The sequence below is a fragment of the Scardinius erythrophthalmus genome (assembly GCF_964197995.2).
Source record: "Scardinius erythrophthalmus genome assembly, chromosome: 11".
Lineage (NCBI taxonomy): Eukaryota > Metazoa > Chordata > Actinopteri > Cypriniformes > Leuciscidae > Scardinius > Scardinius erythrophthalmus.
This window is the reverse complement of record NC_138231.1, coordinates 40,327,924-40,345,543: the sequence shown is the minus strand read 5'-3', so window position 1 is coordinate 40,345,543 and position 17,620 is coordinate 40,327,924. Positions and strand designations below refer to the sequence as shown.

At 37.3% G+C, this 17,620-nt stretch overlaps 3 protein-coding genes across 12 annotated transcripts in view; all 3 read left to right on the top strand.

Moving 5' to 3' along the window:
- hpcal1 (hippocalcin-like 1) overlaps nucleotides 1-17,620 on the top strand; it is a 180,361-nt gene that overhangs the window by 29,345 nt on the left and 133,396 nt on the right. The window lies entirely within an intron of this gene.
- LOC308698826 (SAM and SH3 domain-containing protein 1-like) overlaps nucleotides 1-17,620 on the top strand; it is a 231,575-nt gene that overhangs the window by 200,860 nt on the left and 13,095 nt on the right. For 4 of the 10 annotated variants that reach the window (XM_081379204.1, XM_081379212.1, XM_081379208.1 and 1 more), the window contains exons 3-12: nucleotides 2,957-3,007; nucleotides 3,229-3,278; nucleotides 8,490-8,527; nucleotides 8,825-8,911; nucleotides 9,287-9,399; nucleotides 10,742-10,843; nucleotides 14,301-14,433; nucleotides 14,976-15,373; nucleotides 17,074-17,145; nucleotides 17,291-17,428. In XM_081379204.1, coding sequence (XP_081235330.1) covers nucleotides 2,957-3,007; nucleotides 3,229-3,278; nucleotides 8,490-8,527; nucleotides 8,825-8,911; nucleotides 9,287-9,399; nucleotides 10,742-10,843; nucleotides 14,301-14,433; nucleotides 14,976-15,373; nucleotides 17,074-17,145; nucleotides 17,291-17,428 — 1,182 coding nt within the window. The remainder of the gene's footprint in view (nucleotides 1-2,956; nucleotides 3,008-3,228; nucleotides 3,279-8,489; nucleotides 8,528-8,824; nucleotides 8,912-9,286; nucleotides 9,400-10,741; nucleotides 10,844-14,300; nucleotides 14,434-14,975; nucleotides 15,374-17,073; nucleotides 17,146-17,290; nucleotides 17,429-17,620) is intronic. The other 6 variants (XM_081379207.1, XM_081379205.1, XM_081379210.1 and 3 more) reach the window with 3 other exon arrangements.
- Nucleotides 15,384-16,134, top strand: LOC308698829 (uncharacterized protein). Its single transcript, XM_081379217.1, has one exon. It carries the CDS (start codon nucleotides 15,488-15,490, stop codon nucleotides 16,022-16,024), a length of 537 nt encoding a protein of 178 aa, XP_081235343.1. The 5' UTR covers nucleotides 15,384-15,487; the 3' UTR covers nucleotides 16,025-16,134.

Sequence of the window (17,620 nt, the reverse complement as noted above, 5' to 3'; positions counted from 1 at the left end):
TATCACATTAAAGTCAGGTCTATATCACATTAAAGTCAGGTCTATATCACATTAAATAAAGTCAGGTCTATATCACATTAAAGTCAGGTCTATATCACATTAAAGTCAGGTCTATATCACATTAAAGTCAGTTCTATATCACATTAAAGTCAGGCCTATATCACATTAAAGTCAGGTCTATATCACATTAAATAAAGTCAGGCCTATATCACATTAAATAAAGTCAGGTCTATATCACATTAAATAAAGTCAGGTCTATATCACATTAAATAAAGTCAGGTCTATATCACATTAAATAAAGTCAGGTCTATATCACATTAAATAAAGTCAGGTCTATATCACATTAAAGTCAGGTCTATATCACATTAAATAAAGTCAGGTCTATATCACATTAAAGTCAGGTCTATATCACATTAAATAAAGTCAGGTCTATATCACATTAAAGTCAGGTCTATATCACATTAAAGTCAGTTCTATATCACATTAAAGTCAGGCCTATATCACATTAAAGTCAGTTCTATATCACATTAAAGTCAGGCCTATATCACATTAAAGTCAGGTCTATATCACATTAAATAAAGTCAGGCCTATATCACATTAAATAAAGTCAGGTCTATATCACATTAAAGTCAGGTCTATATCACATTAAAGTCAGGTCTATATCACATTAAAGTCAGGTCTATATCACATTAAAGTCAGGTCTATATCACATTAAAGTCAGGTCTATATCACATTAAAGTCAGGTCTATATCACATTAAAGTCAGGTCTATATCACATTAAAGTCAGGTCTATATCACATTAAATAAAGTCAGTTCTATATCACATTAAAGTCAGGCCTATATCACATTAAAGTCAGGTCTATATCACATTAAATAAAGTCAGGCCTATATCACATTAAATAAAGTCAGGTCTATATCACATTAAAGTCAGGTCTATATCACATTAAATAAAGTCAGGTCTATATCACATTAAAGTCAGGTCTATATCACATTAAAGTCAGGTCTATATCACATTAAAGTCAGGTCTATATCACATTAAAGTCAGGTCTATATCACATTAAAGTCAGGTCTATATCACATTAAAGTCAGGTCTATATCACATTAAAGTCAGGTCTATATCACATTAAAGTCAGGTCTATATCACATTAAATAAAGTCAGGTCTATATCACATTAAAGTCAGTTCTATATCACATTAAAGTCAGGCCTATATCACATTAAAGTCAGGTCTATATCACATAAAATAAAGTCAGGCCTATATCACATTAAATAAAGTCAGGTCTATATCACATTAAATAAAGTCAGGTCTATATCACATTAAAGTCAGGTCTATATCACATTAAATAAAGTCAGGTCTATATCACATTAAATAAAGTCAGGTCTATATCACATTAAAGTCAGGTCTATATCACATTAAAGTCAGGTCTATATCACATTAAATAAAGTCAGGTCTATATCACATTAAATAAAGTCAGGTCTATATCACATTAAATAAAGTCAGGTCTATATCACATTAAAGTCAGGTCTATATCACATTAAATAAAGTCAGGTCTATATCACATTAAAGTCAGGTCTATATCACATTAAAGTCAGGTCTATATCACATTAAATAAAGTCAGGTCTATATCACATTAAAGTCAGGTCTATATCACATTAAAGTCAGGTCTATATCACATTAAAGTCAGGTCTATATCACATTAAAGTCAGGTCTATATCACATTAAAGTCAGGTCTATATCACATTAAAGTCAGGTCTATATCACATTAAAGTCAGGTCTATATCACATTAAAGTCAGGTCTATATCACATTAAATAAAGTCAGGTCTATATCACATTAAAGTCAGTTCTATATCACATTAAAGTCAGGCCTATATCACATTAAAGTCAGGTCTATATCACATAAAATAAAGTCAGGCCTATATCACATTAAATAAAGTCAGGTCTATATCACATTAAATAAAGTCAGGTCTATATCACATTAAAGTCAGGTCTATATCACATTAAATAAAGTCAGGTCTATATCACATTAAATAAAGTCAGGTCTATATCACATTAAATAAAGTCAGGTCTATATCACATTAAAGTCAGGTCTATATCACATTAAAGTCAGGTCTATATCACATTAAATAAAGTCAGGTCTATATCACATTAAATAAAGTCAGGTCTATATCACATTAAATAAAGTCAGGTCTATATCACATTAAAGTCAGGTCTATATCACATTAAATAAAGTCAGGTCTATATCACATTAAAGTCAGGTCTATATCACATTAAAGTCAGGTCTATATCACATTAAATAAAGTCAGGTCTATATCACATTAAAGTCAGGTCTATATCACATTGAAGTCAGTGTTAAAAATATCAGTGACTGAGATTATTTATGTTTATTAATTTATTATCCTAGGTCAAATGTATTTATCTACAGTAATTACACATCTTTTACAACAATGTAAAATTTTGAACAAGAATGTATTTATTTATTGTGGCGTGTATAAAGTGGAAAAATACACTTAAACCTAGATCAAATGTACAGAACAAATGTGACCAAAAGAGATCTTAATGAAAAGATAAGATGCATATAAGTGCTTTGCAGTCCTCTGATTATTTTTGTATAATGGTATGGTGTTGATTGAGGCTTGTTGGTTTGTAACAGGGTTCATTGAATGCTGTATTTCCAGTAGGTTTGGCTCAGTCCACATGTTGATTTGTGCAGCTGCACAGGACTGGCGGGTTCGGTGCACCTCAGGTGATGTGTGTGTGTGTGTGTGTGTGTGTGTGTGTGTGTGTGTGTGTGTGTGTGTGTGTGTGTGTGTGTGTGTGTGTGTGTGTGTGCAGGAGGCAGAGGGTGTGTCTTTCTTTATGACAAGCAAGCTCCTGGCATATGGCCGTGTGGCCCTTTATTATTGGCAGTTTGTGTTCCTTGTTCCTAACCCCCCTCCTTTTTTGGTGTGTTTTCCAGGAAAAAGCAGACACCAGCATCAACTCTTCAGAGCTTAGTTCAGACATCCAGGTCAGTCGACCCACAATGCAGTGCATATCTGCTTTCAGACCTTCGCACACCTGCAGCCATCACTATAACACACTGTTACAACACAACACGCTTTCATTCACGACCCCTCAGTGATAAATCAGCTGACTGCATGCTCAAATTACACTGATTTGTTTATCATCAGTAATTAAAGTATATGTGTGTGTGTCAGTAATTAACCGCAGTGTTGTCTTTATCCTCAGGAGTCGTTTGGATTCAGCAGTGAGGTGTCTACTCCAGAGGCTGAGAGAAAGTAAGAAAATTTCAACTAGCTGCAACTCAGTGCACTCAGTCATGTTTAGTTGCTGGTTGTAGAATCTTTTTCTTTTTTCTTTTTTTTTTTTTTTTTTTACAAATGTGAACGAAACTAATGAATCAGTTTTTAATATCTGAACCGTATATGACTGCTGACCTCTTGGATATATGATCACACACACGTCATTTCTGCTCTCCACCCCCACTTACTCCTGAGTGTAAGTGTGTGTGTTTGTATGGGTGTGAATTCCTCCGTTTTACTTCTTCACATCTTGGTGCTTCCAGGCTTCCTTCCTTCCGTCTATTGTTCTTAGATGTTTAAGATGAAACTCGCTGATTATAGAGAGAGGAAGACAGACAGAAATTCAGACTTAAGACTCTGATTTTAGTCATATAGCGACTCTCGGAAAGTTTAAAGTGCTAGTGTTTTTGTGAAAATGAATTGATTTTAAATGAATGATGTCAGTGCACAAACAGGGTTGTGTCTCCATGAATCTTTCCTGTTGATGGTCTGTTTCTTTGGGGATGAGCAGTCCACGTGCCATGGGAAAGATTGAATTCTACCTCCGTCATCCACACTCTCTGGAGTGTAGTAGTGTGCTTAGATGAATGTAAACCATATGGAGCTGACACATCTTTCATCAATTATACGTCTCTGTGGTCCTACACACGTTGCTGGGCTTGACTGCAACTCTGATGTTGTGACACTAACTTTGATTGACAAAAGCAACTTTTTTTCAACTTGTTCACTTTTATAGTTGCATAATATGACTTAACTCTGTGCAAAAATAATTAACATTTTGACCTGTTTGAATGGTCTGAACTTGGATCAACCAAAAATTTTAATTCATAATTTTCTCACTCACATGTCATTCCAAACCTGTATGATTTCTTTCTTATGTGGAACACAAAATATATTTTGAAGTACATTGGGAACCAAACTGGAGCCCATTGACTTATTGTATGAAAAAACAAACAAAAATAAAACACTTGATACGTTTCTCAAAACAAAATTTTTTTTATGTTCCACGGAAGAAAGAAAGTCATCGTTTTTGAATGGCGAGTTAAAGAGCTATCCGTTTAAAGGCATGAAATTAAAATTCATCCTACCTATTTTCTAAATGCATATTAGAGAACTTATTGTGAACAATTCATCCATGCAATTTTCATTTTTAAAATATAATTTGAAATGAAAGAAAATATTTTTCAGAAGAAAAGATCCTCTATTTCCGTTCATAGTGGTATCTGTGAGAGCTTTTATGCCTATTTATTCTTTGTCTTTGTGTCTAAGCAGAAGTAACATGTTAGATGTTTGTCATGTCACAGTTCAAATCATTATCATAATATTTGTCGTCATAATCTCAGTATGATTTTATCCTACTCTTCAGAAGAGTTGTCTGTGATATTATCAGCGCAATGCCATTCCCAACAAAAGAGTCGTTGCCAGATTTCCTGTCTGTATGATTAGAAGGAAGAAGCCTTGGCCTCCAGAAAGAACCTGATGACAGTGAGAGACATGTGTATGTGTTAGTTTAGTCTTCCTCCTAATACACACTACCGTTCAAAAGTTTTTTTTTTAAAGAAATTAATACTTTTATTCAGCAAGGATGCATTAAGTTTATGAACAGTGACAATAATGCCATTTGTAATGTTCAAAAGATTTCTATTTAAAATAAATGCTGTTCTTTTGAACCGTCTATTCTTCAAAGAGTCCTGAAAAAAGTATCACCGTTACTACGAAATTACTTGTCAGCACAACTTCTGTTCAGCACAGATCTATTCAAAATAGATCAGAAATGTTTCTTGAGCACCAAATCAGCATATTAAAATGATTTCTGAAGGATCGTGACACAAAACTGAAGTAGAAAATTCAGCTTCGCCGTCACTTAAATAAATTATAATTTAAAATATATTTAAATAATTTCATGATATTACTGTTTTTACTGTATTTTTTACTCAAATAAATGCAGCCTTGGTGAGCAGAAGTGTTGCCAACCCTAAACATTTGAACGTTAGTGTACATCTGTTTAAATTAAGTATTCGTAATAGCTGTAAGTAGATTTTAATTTCTTTTTACTGAATTATTTCCCCACATAATTAGGTGATAGAAACAACAGAATTGTGTGTGTGTGTGTGTGTGTGTGTGTGTGTGTGTGTGTGTGTGTGTGTGTGTGTGTGTGTGTGTGTGTGTGTGTGTGTGTGTGTGTGTGTGTGTGTGTGTGTGTGTGTGTGTGTGTGTGTGTGTGTGTGTGTGTGTGTGTGTGTGGCTTTAAGGAAATCCCCCAAGCCCCATTTACCATGACCTCTAGTGAAGGTCATTTCCTGGACATTTCCTTTTGCGATCTTTGTATAAGCGTTTTTGTGCTTGATCATATACGTGCGTTGAACTCCAACGCCAGGTGTAAGGAAGCAAACCAACCAATCGCAGGACACCAGGTGCACCCTGGGATAGAAGTGTTCCTTCTTCATCAGCAGTTTAACGAGAGGAAAAAGGAAGTTAGCCCACTCCTAGCTTTGAAAGAGCAGTGAACATGCATCACTGTAGTGATACATTACTGATGAGAACAACATGATGTTCCTCTTAACTTAATAGTGATGACATGTTGGCACAGTAATATGACTGATCTCACACTCTGGAAGGCCATTTTCTGATCATTTCCAATCATGCAAACACTTGAAAAAAGATGGCCACATCCACATCAGCAGAATACAATCCTCAGGCGTAGTTATTGACTTTGGTTCCCTTTTCATACAGATGTTATTCAGTCCAAACCTGTTAATTTGAGTCAGTACTGGTAGTAAATATGGTTGTCAATCCCAGACATGCCGCATATTAAAATTGAGAGAGTAGAGTGCAAATATTTCCTTGTGAAATGTTCTTTCATCACATTCTCTGAATAACAATCTCAGCAAGCCAGGGATTACTCTGTTTCAGAGTTAGTGAACATGACAGTTACTCGCAGTGAAGGAATGCAGCTCGGAGGGCTTATATTCTGCTAGACACACACCAGTAAAGACACAAGGCACTCTGTGGAAAGAAAGAACCTAACTGACGGACTGTAACACGCTTTTATTGTATTCTGGTCACACAGTACTAGCACACATACAACTGTCAATAGCAGAAATCCTGAATGGAGCCTAATTTACTGCGCTGCTCTTGAATAGGGCCTTTTAGCATGGGATGCAGTTAGCATATAAGCAGGAGACTCCCTTTGGATTCTGTGCGGGGTGAATGAGAGGTTAAACAGAGAAAGTTTGTGCTTCCATGGCAACATAATGATATGATAATTCAGGGAGGCCTCCATCATGCCCTGTGTCACTTGGGTAAAAGATCACTGCTAACGTATTCATTTGGTCAGAGTGCAATGGACGTCCTGAAATATGCAGAATTCTGTTTTCAACAGCCTTTGTAATAACATGTATTGTCTGACTCTCTTGAGTGTGTGTAGATACTGATAGCTTTAGCAGTGAGGATGTCATTGATGTATTTGGGACACACGGAGAACAGATGAAACGCAGACACGCGTGCACGCGTGATGATTTAAGCACAAGTGACTGGCAAAAACACTGTCTTCCTGTGGAGAAAACCAGACTGGAGCGCAGAGGTGCACATGCTTATATGACTTTCACTGTTTACTTTAGTGCAGACTAGGTTGAGATTGTTTTCTTAACCCAAGGATGAGCAAGAATCCACTCGGATGGGAAAACCACAACACTTGCATACTTGTGTTCATGTTCTCAGTTTGGTCTGCAGAACAAACACTTTTGAGATTTTTTTTTTCTTCTGCCTCTGTGTTTCGGGTTCTGTTGACAGTCTGTCACGTGGCTAATGGGAATGTAAACACTGGATATTTTCCAAAATCAGGATGGTATGTCCAGTTGTTCTATAAGAAAATAATAATTTTGTTAGGCTATCATTTTCCTACTTTTTTTCTACAAACATGCTTAGCGAAAAAATAAAATAAAAAAATTAATAAAAATAATATATATATATATATATATATATATATATATATATATATATATATATATATATATATATATATATATAAAAGTTTGGGTTTTTTATGTATTTATATATTTATGACTTTTATACTTTTATTCAGCAAGGACACAAAATGTATCAAAAGTTTTATTTCTTCAGCAAATTTGATAAAAAGGGACAGTAAAGATATATTGCCATCACATGCAAGTAATCGAACTACAGTTACTTTTTTATTTATTACATGATTACTTGATTTTCACAAAATGGCAGTAAATTATCCATAATTAGGAATTCTCCCTAATTCTCCTAATTTTGTCTTTAAAAATTTCCTTTCTAAAAAAGTATCCAGCACTGTCTCTAATACTCAAACCTATAACATTTTACATAGATAACATTTAAACACTTAACATTTAACATTTTTATCTCACAATTCTGTCTTTTTCCCGCAATCGTGAGCTTACATCACAATTCTGAGGGAAAGAAGTCAGAATTGCTGGATATAAACTCAGAGGAACAGAGGAACAAATTCTGAGGAAGAAAGACAGAATAACGAGTTTATATCTCACAATTCTGATTTCTTTTTCATAATTGTCAGATATAAAGTCACTATTGTAGATTGTGATATAAACTCGAAATTACCTTTTTTATTTTTTTATTCTGTTGCTTTCATTTAATGCAATGGCAGAACTGTCATTTTCTGCCACCAGGAAGGCTCCGCCAACAAAAAACACTATCACTGTTTGCAAATACCCAAAATGGTCTAAATAGACCAAATATGTTCTGTCATTATCAATATGATATCTGTGGAATCTTAGTGCTGTACGTTTATCCATTGACTCCATACAGGAGTGCTGGTCTGTTGGTGTTAGATTTATGTTATTTTGTTATTTTCCAAGGGCACCGTGCCCCAGAGGAGCGAAGTGGAAATATAAACAGGCAGTGTCTGTCCTGTGGTGGCTCTCGTTCCCTTTTTCTCCTTCTCACTTTCTGTCTTCCTCGTCTCGTTTGGCTGCATCTGAGGAGCGTCTCATCTGTGCCCTGTGAGCCTCAGGAGCCTGACATGTGCTCTGTGAACAGCTCCACACTGCCCTCTTCTGGCTGTATTAATCACTCTACAAATCCAGTAGATAAGGGCATATCTGATATAAGTAATGTTCAGTAATGAGATGTTGAATTGTTTTATTAAACATGTCTTAATTCTTTTATTTATTATGTATTCATCAGAATTCCTCTGCACAAATCCAGCTCTGAGGATGGATCAGGTTTGTTTCTCATTATGAAAACTATTATACTGTTATTATGATGAACCTTTGGTGGTTTTGGGGAAATTCAATTGGAATTCATTTTGGATTATTCCAAACTGGAATGTTCTGGTGACAGGGTTTACAAAGGTTACACTAAAAGACATTCTGTCTTGTAGATGGGCAGACACATAGATGCTAGATAAAAGATGTGGAGTGAATGTATTTTTGTAAAGCATTATATTTAGGTATTTCAGAGTTGTACAAATAGTCATGAGTTTGATGGTCCTGATGGCTTTCTCCTATTTTCTCATACAGGAAAATGGGACAACAAGAAGAAAAACAAATCCTTCTGGCAGAACTTCCGAAAGTCGCAGAAAGGGGTCACAAGGCAAACGGCAAAAGGTAATAAAAACAAACTCACTCTATTTTCTCATATTCGCTTCCTTCATGACTATTTTACTCACTTGTTATTATTGTTCAGAGGCACTGTAAAGGAGAAGAGACAGCCCACTCAGAAATATAAATGGAAGAAGAAATAACGCTAAATATGGCAGCTTTAGTTCCCTCTATCACTTAAAAAGTCTGTTTGATTTTTGTTAGTATTTGTTTACTCTAGAATGAGAACTAGAATTTGCCTATGAAAAATTAACTTATGAATTTATGGTAGCACGGTTATCTGATATTATTGCTGATTTGAAATGTTATTGAAACTTGATCTTGACAAATATGATGGTTATTGTCCCTTGTTCTTGTGACTCACCTTTGACCTCCCTGCAGGTGAGGACATTGGCTATGTGGCCAGTGAGATCACTATGAGCGATGAGGAACGGATCCAGCTGATGATGATGGTGAAAGAGAAGATGATCACAGTGGAGGAGGCGCTGGCACGGGTAAAGCCCCATTAACCCCCAACAATAATGCAAATGAGCTTCCCTTGCTTACATTCATGTGTACTAACTTTACTCACCCGGACTGAGTCCACCCTGCTCTTTCCTTCCTCTAAAACACACACTCTTACACACACTCACATGCATTTAAACACATGCGCACTGACACTGGAATTTATGGCTTCAGTAGATTCCTTAGTGCAACTCATGTTGAGATGGAGGGTCTTTGGTGTCTAATTTCTGAAGTTGGTTTAGCTGGGGTTGGTTGGTTCTTTCTCATTTGTTCAGATGTGTTTGGTTGATTGTAGGTCTCTCTTTCTTTCTGTTATTGTGTTTTGAGAACATGATAATGATTAATTATTATCTGATAATGAACCTAATAGATTATTGTAGAATCTGGCTTTCCTCTCTCCACAAGGCTGACATTGATTCCTTCAACCAACTGTGTTTTCTATAATCTTTAAATTCTCTTCTGCTTTTCATTTTCTTCCTTTGGGCTGGTAGTTGATTTATCTCTGTTATGAGCAGTCTTGAATGATTGGATCCAAAGCTTGAATCAATGCTGAGCCTTTGTGGATAGTTGACATCATACATGCTGTAAGCATGCTGGGATATGTGTCTGTCCTTTGTCTGTGTGTGTTTGTTTGAATGCAAATTTGTCTTTTTATTTTATTATTATTATTTTTTTTTATTAATGTTGCTTTACTTGTTCTGTGTTTTCTGTTTCTTTTTATAGTTTATTTCTGTGTGTCCTTGGGCATCATGCACCTATTTATTTTTTAATGAGTTTAAGATAGGAAAGTCTAGTGGTGCAGTGTTTGTGAAGCATGAAAATGGACCTGGGATCAGCCAATGATCATAATGAATTTCGTTGTATGAAAAATAGAAGCTTTGACATTGTTACAGTGAAAAAAAAATTGGGGTGACTTAAGGGTGGGATTTAATCATGCTTGTTTTAACCGAAGAATTAATTTGAATTATATATTAAAAAAATATTTAACGCATTTTATTGTATTTATGTACGTATGGCTATAAATACACAGCCTTTCAAAAGTTAGGGGTCGTACGAAATTATACATTTCTTCTAAAAAAAAAAAAATCACACTGACCCCAAACTTTTGATTTGTTTAAATAAATACTAATGATTAATACATTTAAAAAAAAATGGACATGACGCTTTCATATGTGCCTGTGTTTTGTGTGTGTGTGTGTGTGTGTGTGTGTGTGTGTGTGTGTGTGTATACATGCTTGTGTGGGGTATTCTCAGACTGTATTTCTGTAACAGATAGGGTGTGTGAGTTTGAGGGCGAGGGGGCGGCTCTCTTTGACCTCTTGTTCTCCATAGTTAAAGGAATATGAAAGGAACAGACAGTTGAGCAGCAGTACAGACACAGCAGAGTGGACTGATGGATCCAGTCCCACTGTTAACCTCTCCTCCGCCTGCAATGTAAGTACTTTACCCAACCACCCAGACTGTAGACCTGAGTGGGTGTGTTTATAACATAACCTCATTCAGTCACATCAAAGTTTATTTTCCCCCATCAGTAAGTGTTAGTAATGTCTCTCACTGTACTGACTATATATTGGTGTGTGTGGAGTTAAATCTCTTCAGACGAGTGACATTGTGGTTTATAAACTCATGCAGTGGCAGTCTGTACGTCAACTTGTTCATTCTCATTTCTGCTATAACCACACTGAACACACACTTTCATTTGTTGGAAACATTAGGATGTACAAAGGTTGGGATGCTTTGTAGTCATCATACATTAAAGGTGCACTCAGAATGTATACTGGTCTGATCAGGCATATATGGTAGTATTTATGAATTTATATCCATACTTAGGGATGTGAATAATGTATCACACAAAAAAGTTTTTGGTTTGTGATTTTACTGTCAAAATGTTTTACCTGCAGTCAGCCATCAGTATTATTAGGCTGGTCATGTGATCCTAACATGATGACCAACTCTTAAGTAAAATAAAACTTAAAAAATGTAAAAAAGCTGATATGACTAGAGTTCTCATATAGTCTCATGTACATCATTTTAACCACATTTTTACAATACTATTAATTTCTGTAGAGATAACGGTTTTTAAATGTAGGAAATTTACTGAGTGCATCTTTAATCAGAAATTATAAACCATTGAATCAACTAAAGAATGATCTGAAAAGCTGATATGTCATGTGTGTTCATGAGGAGCCGCTGATGTTGTAATGGCTCTGTTGTAATGAGCATCTGGCACTGGCGGCTCACTGTAAGTCCCCTAGTAATGATGTCATTTCTACTTGGCATGGGGAGCTGGCACACTAAACATCCCTTATTCAAAGAGGTCATAATGTGCGTCTTAACTGAAGGGTAAGGTTTTTTTTTTTTTTTTTTTTGCCTCCTTGCTTTTTCTTCTGCTTTGAAACCAACAAACCACTGCAATCAGTTTGAGATGTCACACTATTTTGGTTCCAGTTACTGCTTTGTATATGGTGTATGTGCGTGCCTGCGCACAGGGCCGTCCCAAGCTCTGCATGATTGTGTTCTTGGTTAAAACCTTGAAAGGTTTGGTGGATTTAGTTTTCCCTTTTCGAGAAATAAGCTTCCAGTACACTAATACACACATAGTTATCATGGAAACTTTGAGCAGCTTCCAGCCTCTGCAAGTAAACATATACCTCCTGTCCTAATGGTCAACAGCTAAGCTGTTTTTGCAATGCTTTTTGATGTTAACAAACCACAGCACTGCTTCGCTCAGCGCTTACAGCTACAGAATGACTCACTCGCCCAGCAAATCCCTGTGTCCGCTCAGAAGTCACTGCCCGTCCCTGCTGCCGCGCTTTCTGTGCATCTGTGTGTCAAGAAATGTCCAGGATATATTTAACGCCAAAATCAATAAACACCAAAATAATAGATTTTTTTGTTTTGACAGTGTTTTAATGCACATGAAACTTTCAAATTATAGATACATCTTTGTATGTCTGTCTGTGTAGTATATATCCACACACACATAATAGTATAATATCTTACACAATATATATAATATACATAAGTATAATATTAAATATGCAAAAGTAATTTATTATTATTTTATTGGGGTGAAATATGATGACATTTATTCTTGAGATTCTCCCATTGTACTGTTTTACTCGTGATTGCAAAAGGAAAGGAAATGAGGTAAGAAAGTCTTATTCATAAAAAGACCCTGTATCTCTGAACCCCCAAGGCTGTTTCTGAAACGCGCACACACACATTTCCTCCTGTCTGTCATTGGCACACACAAGCATGTGCAAATTGAATCTCAGCGTCTGAATGGGAAAGTGGATCTCTGTAGGAATCTTGGCCTCTGGGTGGATGATCTCCTATTTATAAATGGAAATAGGTCAGCGCTAGTCTGCTAACGGTTAAACCGATGGGCACAACTCTCTCTGGGCATCCCGCTGATCTGAGCTCAGTTTAACACTAATCAGAACACCCAGAGCTCACTGTGTGTCTGCAGGGTTCCCCTGTCATGAGATCAGTGTCAACTGCACTCAATATAGTGACCCATCACCGCTCCGCCAGAGTAAGCTGATGTGGGATCAGTGCCAGCATCCACTATCACAGAGGATGTACTGTATCTCTATATGAATGGACTGCAACCAGGCCAGCCTTTCTTCTCTCTGGCCCACATTCCTTCTCTCCTCTGAAGACCATTAAGGATGTTCAGGGGTCATATGGGAGACCTCGCTGTGTTTCCGGACGCCCAAGCTCACGCCTCTTGCCCCTGCCTCCAGATATTACAGAGTTTTCTTCAAAAAAACTGTTTACAGTTTGTACTCATCTTGGTGTGAGATGGTGTTGCTAACATCTGTCCTAGAGGAAACTACTGCTGGTAGGAACACCCGACACATTTCTTTCTCCTTTCTTTTGTCCTTTGCTCTTGTTTGAAATATGGTTCAGTAAACTTGCTGGTGACTGGATTTGAGCAGCAGACATTGTAGTTTTGCATCATGGAATACACTTTGAGCTCTTTTATTCGTTCTGTTGTTTGTCCAAATCCTCTATTTCGTGTCCATCACGATCGATGACTCTTCCTTTTGGCTGGTGGCCATTGTGGCCTTGAATAATTAGGAAAGAATATTCAATGCCAATGGTAAACCAGTGAGATTTTGTGTTTATGTGGGTGAGCTTTAGGTTTCCAGTAAAAGATCCCTTTCAACCTCAACATCTCAGTCGAGCACTTAAGTGTGTGGATTGTTAGGATGACCAGATATATTTGCCTATCATTAATTTTGGTCAAAACAGCTCAATCTCTCCTGGTTATTTAAAAACAGTCTGTGGTTATCACCGATTATATCCTGTTAGTCAAAATAATACCATGTCATCACATAATGTGGTGTACTTTTGCAGAGAACAAAATGTATTTTGAGTTTGCAATTTGCTAGTCTGGGACTTGGATAAAAAGGATTAAAGAGGCTTTGTCTTTGTGGATGAGAGGTTTCAGTATCATAAATTATGCCCTACTGTGTTAACTGTCAGATGTTTTATTTTTTTAATGTTATTTTTCTTGTTATATTTTTTTAGGCTGGGGGAGGGAGTCATAAATCATCTCAACAGTTTAGTCCCTATCTGAAATATTCATTTCAGATCAAATGTATTTATTCCACCACAAATGCTCTCTCATACTCATCTGTTATGTCCAAAAACAGGACTTGTGTGTGTTTCTTGGACTCACAACTTCTTAACACGTAACTCCATACTGCATTGTTTTCATAAGTCCTTAATAGCAAGAGCCCATCCTAAACATGTCATAATCTGTTCATACCAATTGAAACCATCATTTTCTTTTTTGTGTATGTCTATATTGAAGAGATGTTGTGTGTATGCATGTTTCTAGGGGGTGATTTAATATTGAAGCTGACTTTTCCCTTTCTAGTCTGTGGAGCAGTCAGATGATGAACAGGAAGACTCTGTGAAATTCAAGAGGCTTCACAAGCTGGTCAACTCGACTCGACGTGTTCGTAAGAAACTCATCAAAGTGGATGACAGCAAAAGACATGGCTCACAAGGTAGCTGGAAGAGAATATTGTTTATCTGGCATTAACTGATGTTTATTATGAGAATATTCTTAAAACTGAAATGTTTTAATTTAATGATACTGTTCAATGTCATTTTTAGCAAGTCTCAATGTATATCCGTTTTTCATGGTGTACATTACACTGTTGTGACGCCTAAAATTCAGTGGTAGCATTTTAAAACATTTGATGTTAGCTTTTAGTTATTTATATTTAATTTACACTAACATTTTAAGAAATGTATATTTTTATTCTGGTAGGATACCTTAAATTGATCAAAAAATGAGAGTGTTTAATGTTATAAAAGATTTTTTATTTAAAATAAATGCTGTTCATATGAACTTTATTCATCAAAAAATGACTTTCAAAACCATTAAAAAAATATTACCGACCTCAAACTTTTAGCTAGACCTCAAATGGTATTTAGACAAAATTGTATAGGATTTGCTGTAGGATAGAGATCATTCAGTGTTTTCAAAGTCATTATATTTCAGTTTATAGAAGTTTTAGTTTGATCTTCCTTTTCTTCTTTTCAGATTCGCTCAGTCTAGATGCAGCTCCTTTATGTGATGACATAAACGCACTGTATGCAGAAATCCACAAGAAGCCGGCCCAGTGCACAGACTCCTCTTTGTCCTCTCTTGCCCAAGAGCAGCTCTCTCTGGATGAGGACACAGATAGCTTAAACACTTCACCCTCCACCAGCAGCCTTGATGCCTGGAAACCTGCACACAAGTTAGTGAAGACCCCCGGCGCACATCCTCACGGCCTGATCCGCCCTCCACGGAAGAGTAGCGCCGGATCCGGACTGGGTGTTGTGGGGGGTAGTGGCTCCTCTTTCTCTGAATTGGAGGGTTTGGGAGACGACAATGCTAAAGTCTCCCGCTCGGCTACAGACGGAGAGATGCGGAAGGCCTTATCTCTATCTCACGGGGTAAGTACTGACAGCGTCTACGCTTTTTACGGCCTCACTAGGCCCCGCCCAAAGCCACACCCCCTTTTGGTGTCTTTAGATGACATTAACAGCACCAAGCGGCCGCCCGTCTCCATGTGGCAACGCAATAAGCCAGACCCAAATTATGCGTACTCCACCAAGCACCTGCTCTACCAACGTTCCTGCAACGCTCAGAAAACCATCGCACCGTCCTCCACCTTGCCTGCCTCCCCTCCCACTCGTGAGCTTCCGTTGGCCAGGGAGAAGGGGAAGACCTGTGGGAGCGGAGTAGTGGGCAGCTGGCTGTTTCCACCAAGGCGTCTGAAGGGAAGGACTGCAGTTAGCGAGCTCAACATCACGTACGTGGTGGAACGCAGCCTGTATGGCCACTTGAACTGGACCGGGCTGGTTAGGCCCGTCACGCTGAGTAAAGCAGATAGGCGTTGGCTCCTGGAGGACGAAAGAGACGCAAACAGGAAGTGGGCGTCCAGCATGGATCGTTGCACCAAGCGTGTACTCTTACGCATTCAGCAGAAGTCTGTGAGTGTGCCAGAAGAGCGGATCTACAGTGCCCCCTGCTGCACTGGAGGAACAGGCTGCTACAAAGCTGCTAAAGAGAATTTCTGTAGGGCACAATTTAGACGAACTTGAGCTATATTTCAAGACAGAGTCTGATACTGAAATACAGACTGTGGTGTCATAAAATGCAAAAAAAAAAAAAAAATTCACCCATGTCTGTCTCGATTATTAGTTAGAAGTTAGAGATCCCTAGACTGTCAGCTCTTTTCATTACCGTAGACTCAGATTACTGTAGTATTGAGTCAAAACTTCATAATCTCAGAAATGTATAGAAGAGAAACAGTATGTGATAATACTGAAAGTTTTATCTTTCCTCATCCTGAGCTTCTCTCCTTTCATTTCTCTTGTAGTCAGTCATGTGTATCAGATCATAATTGAAACTCGCAGTCCTTGTGAGATGTGCTAGAGTGCTAGAAAAAGAAGAAAAATTAATAATATAGAATTCCTTCTGCAGCTTTGTAGAGTCTGCCGTCTGTGGATCCTCGCCGTCATTCATAGTGAATGTGAACATGACCGTGATCTTCATCAGTGAACTTTTTCATCCATTTTGGGTTGGAAATGCCTCTCTCAGCCTGGGCATGAATGCTAAATTTGATGGATTTTTTATTTTTTATGTGCTATTCTTTTTTTAAAGTGCATGAAGTTATTCCATGGAACATGAAACAGCTTCTCATACTATACCTTTTGATCTTTATCTATTCATTTTGAACAGGATCTCTGCTGCTTTTGTAGAACATTTCAACAAAATGTAATGAAATTAAAAAAGCCAGTTCATTTAAATGTAATGCATCGCTTGAGTTTAAGCAGTGTAAGATGTTGCTGTAAATTCAGTTGACATTTGTGCTTTATTTGTCCTTATTTTTTCAGTATAAATTTTCAGTTCATTCAAGGTTTTACAAGAAAGCACCGGTTTATTTACATAATGTTAAACAACTGCTGAAAGATTTTATTCAGAGTTAAATAGGAAATCAGGCCACACCATGAATTATTTCTTTCAGCAGTTCGTCATTTGAATATCTGTGGTTTCCATTGTAAAGAGTAGCATGAATCATTGAGACTTTGTGAATCGTTTTAAATGACTCTCTCTAAATATATTCATTTGATATTTCATTTTTCTGCAGAGAACGTGTAGCTTTGGAGGATTTGACCTGTCTAATCGTTCTCTCCATGTGGTCAACACGACCGAGCCCAGCGTGAGTACACGTACTCTCTCTCTTTCGCTTCTTCATGGTCTCAGCTCTCATATGCAGCTGCATTGTTTGTGATTCAGTTGTGTAGTTCAGCTGGCTTTCAGTGTGCTTAATCGCACTCTTTCTGTCTCTCTCTCTCTGGCATAAGGAGCAGGAGGCTTTATACAGGGATGCTGTGAAATCTCCCACCACATCCCGCATCTCCCTAGGGAAGAAAGTCAAGTCTGTCAAAGAGACTATGAGGAAACGCATGTCCAAGAAATACACCGGGTCTCTCTCTGAACAGGTACACACACAGATGCTCGTGCGCTTGCTTTGACCGTGCTGAGTTATGTGCTATAAAGCAGGCTTGTTCAGAGGTGAGACCCTGTCTTTACTCCAGGGGAAAGTAGCACATGTGTGCCCCACTTTCTGTTTCAAACTAGGGTCAAACATCACTTTATGTAGCCTGGAGTCTGATACAAGCTCATCCAATTTA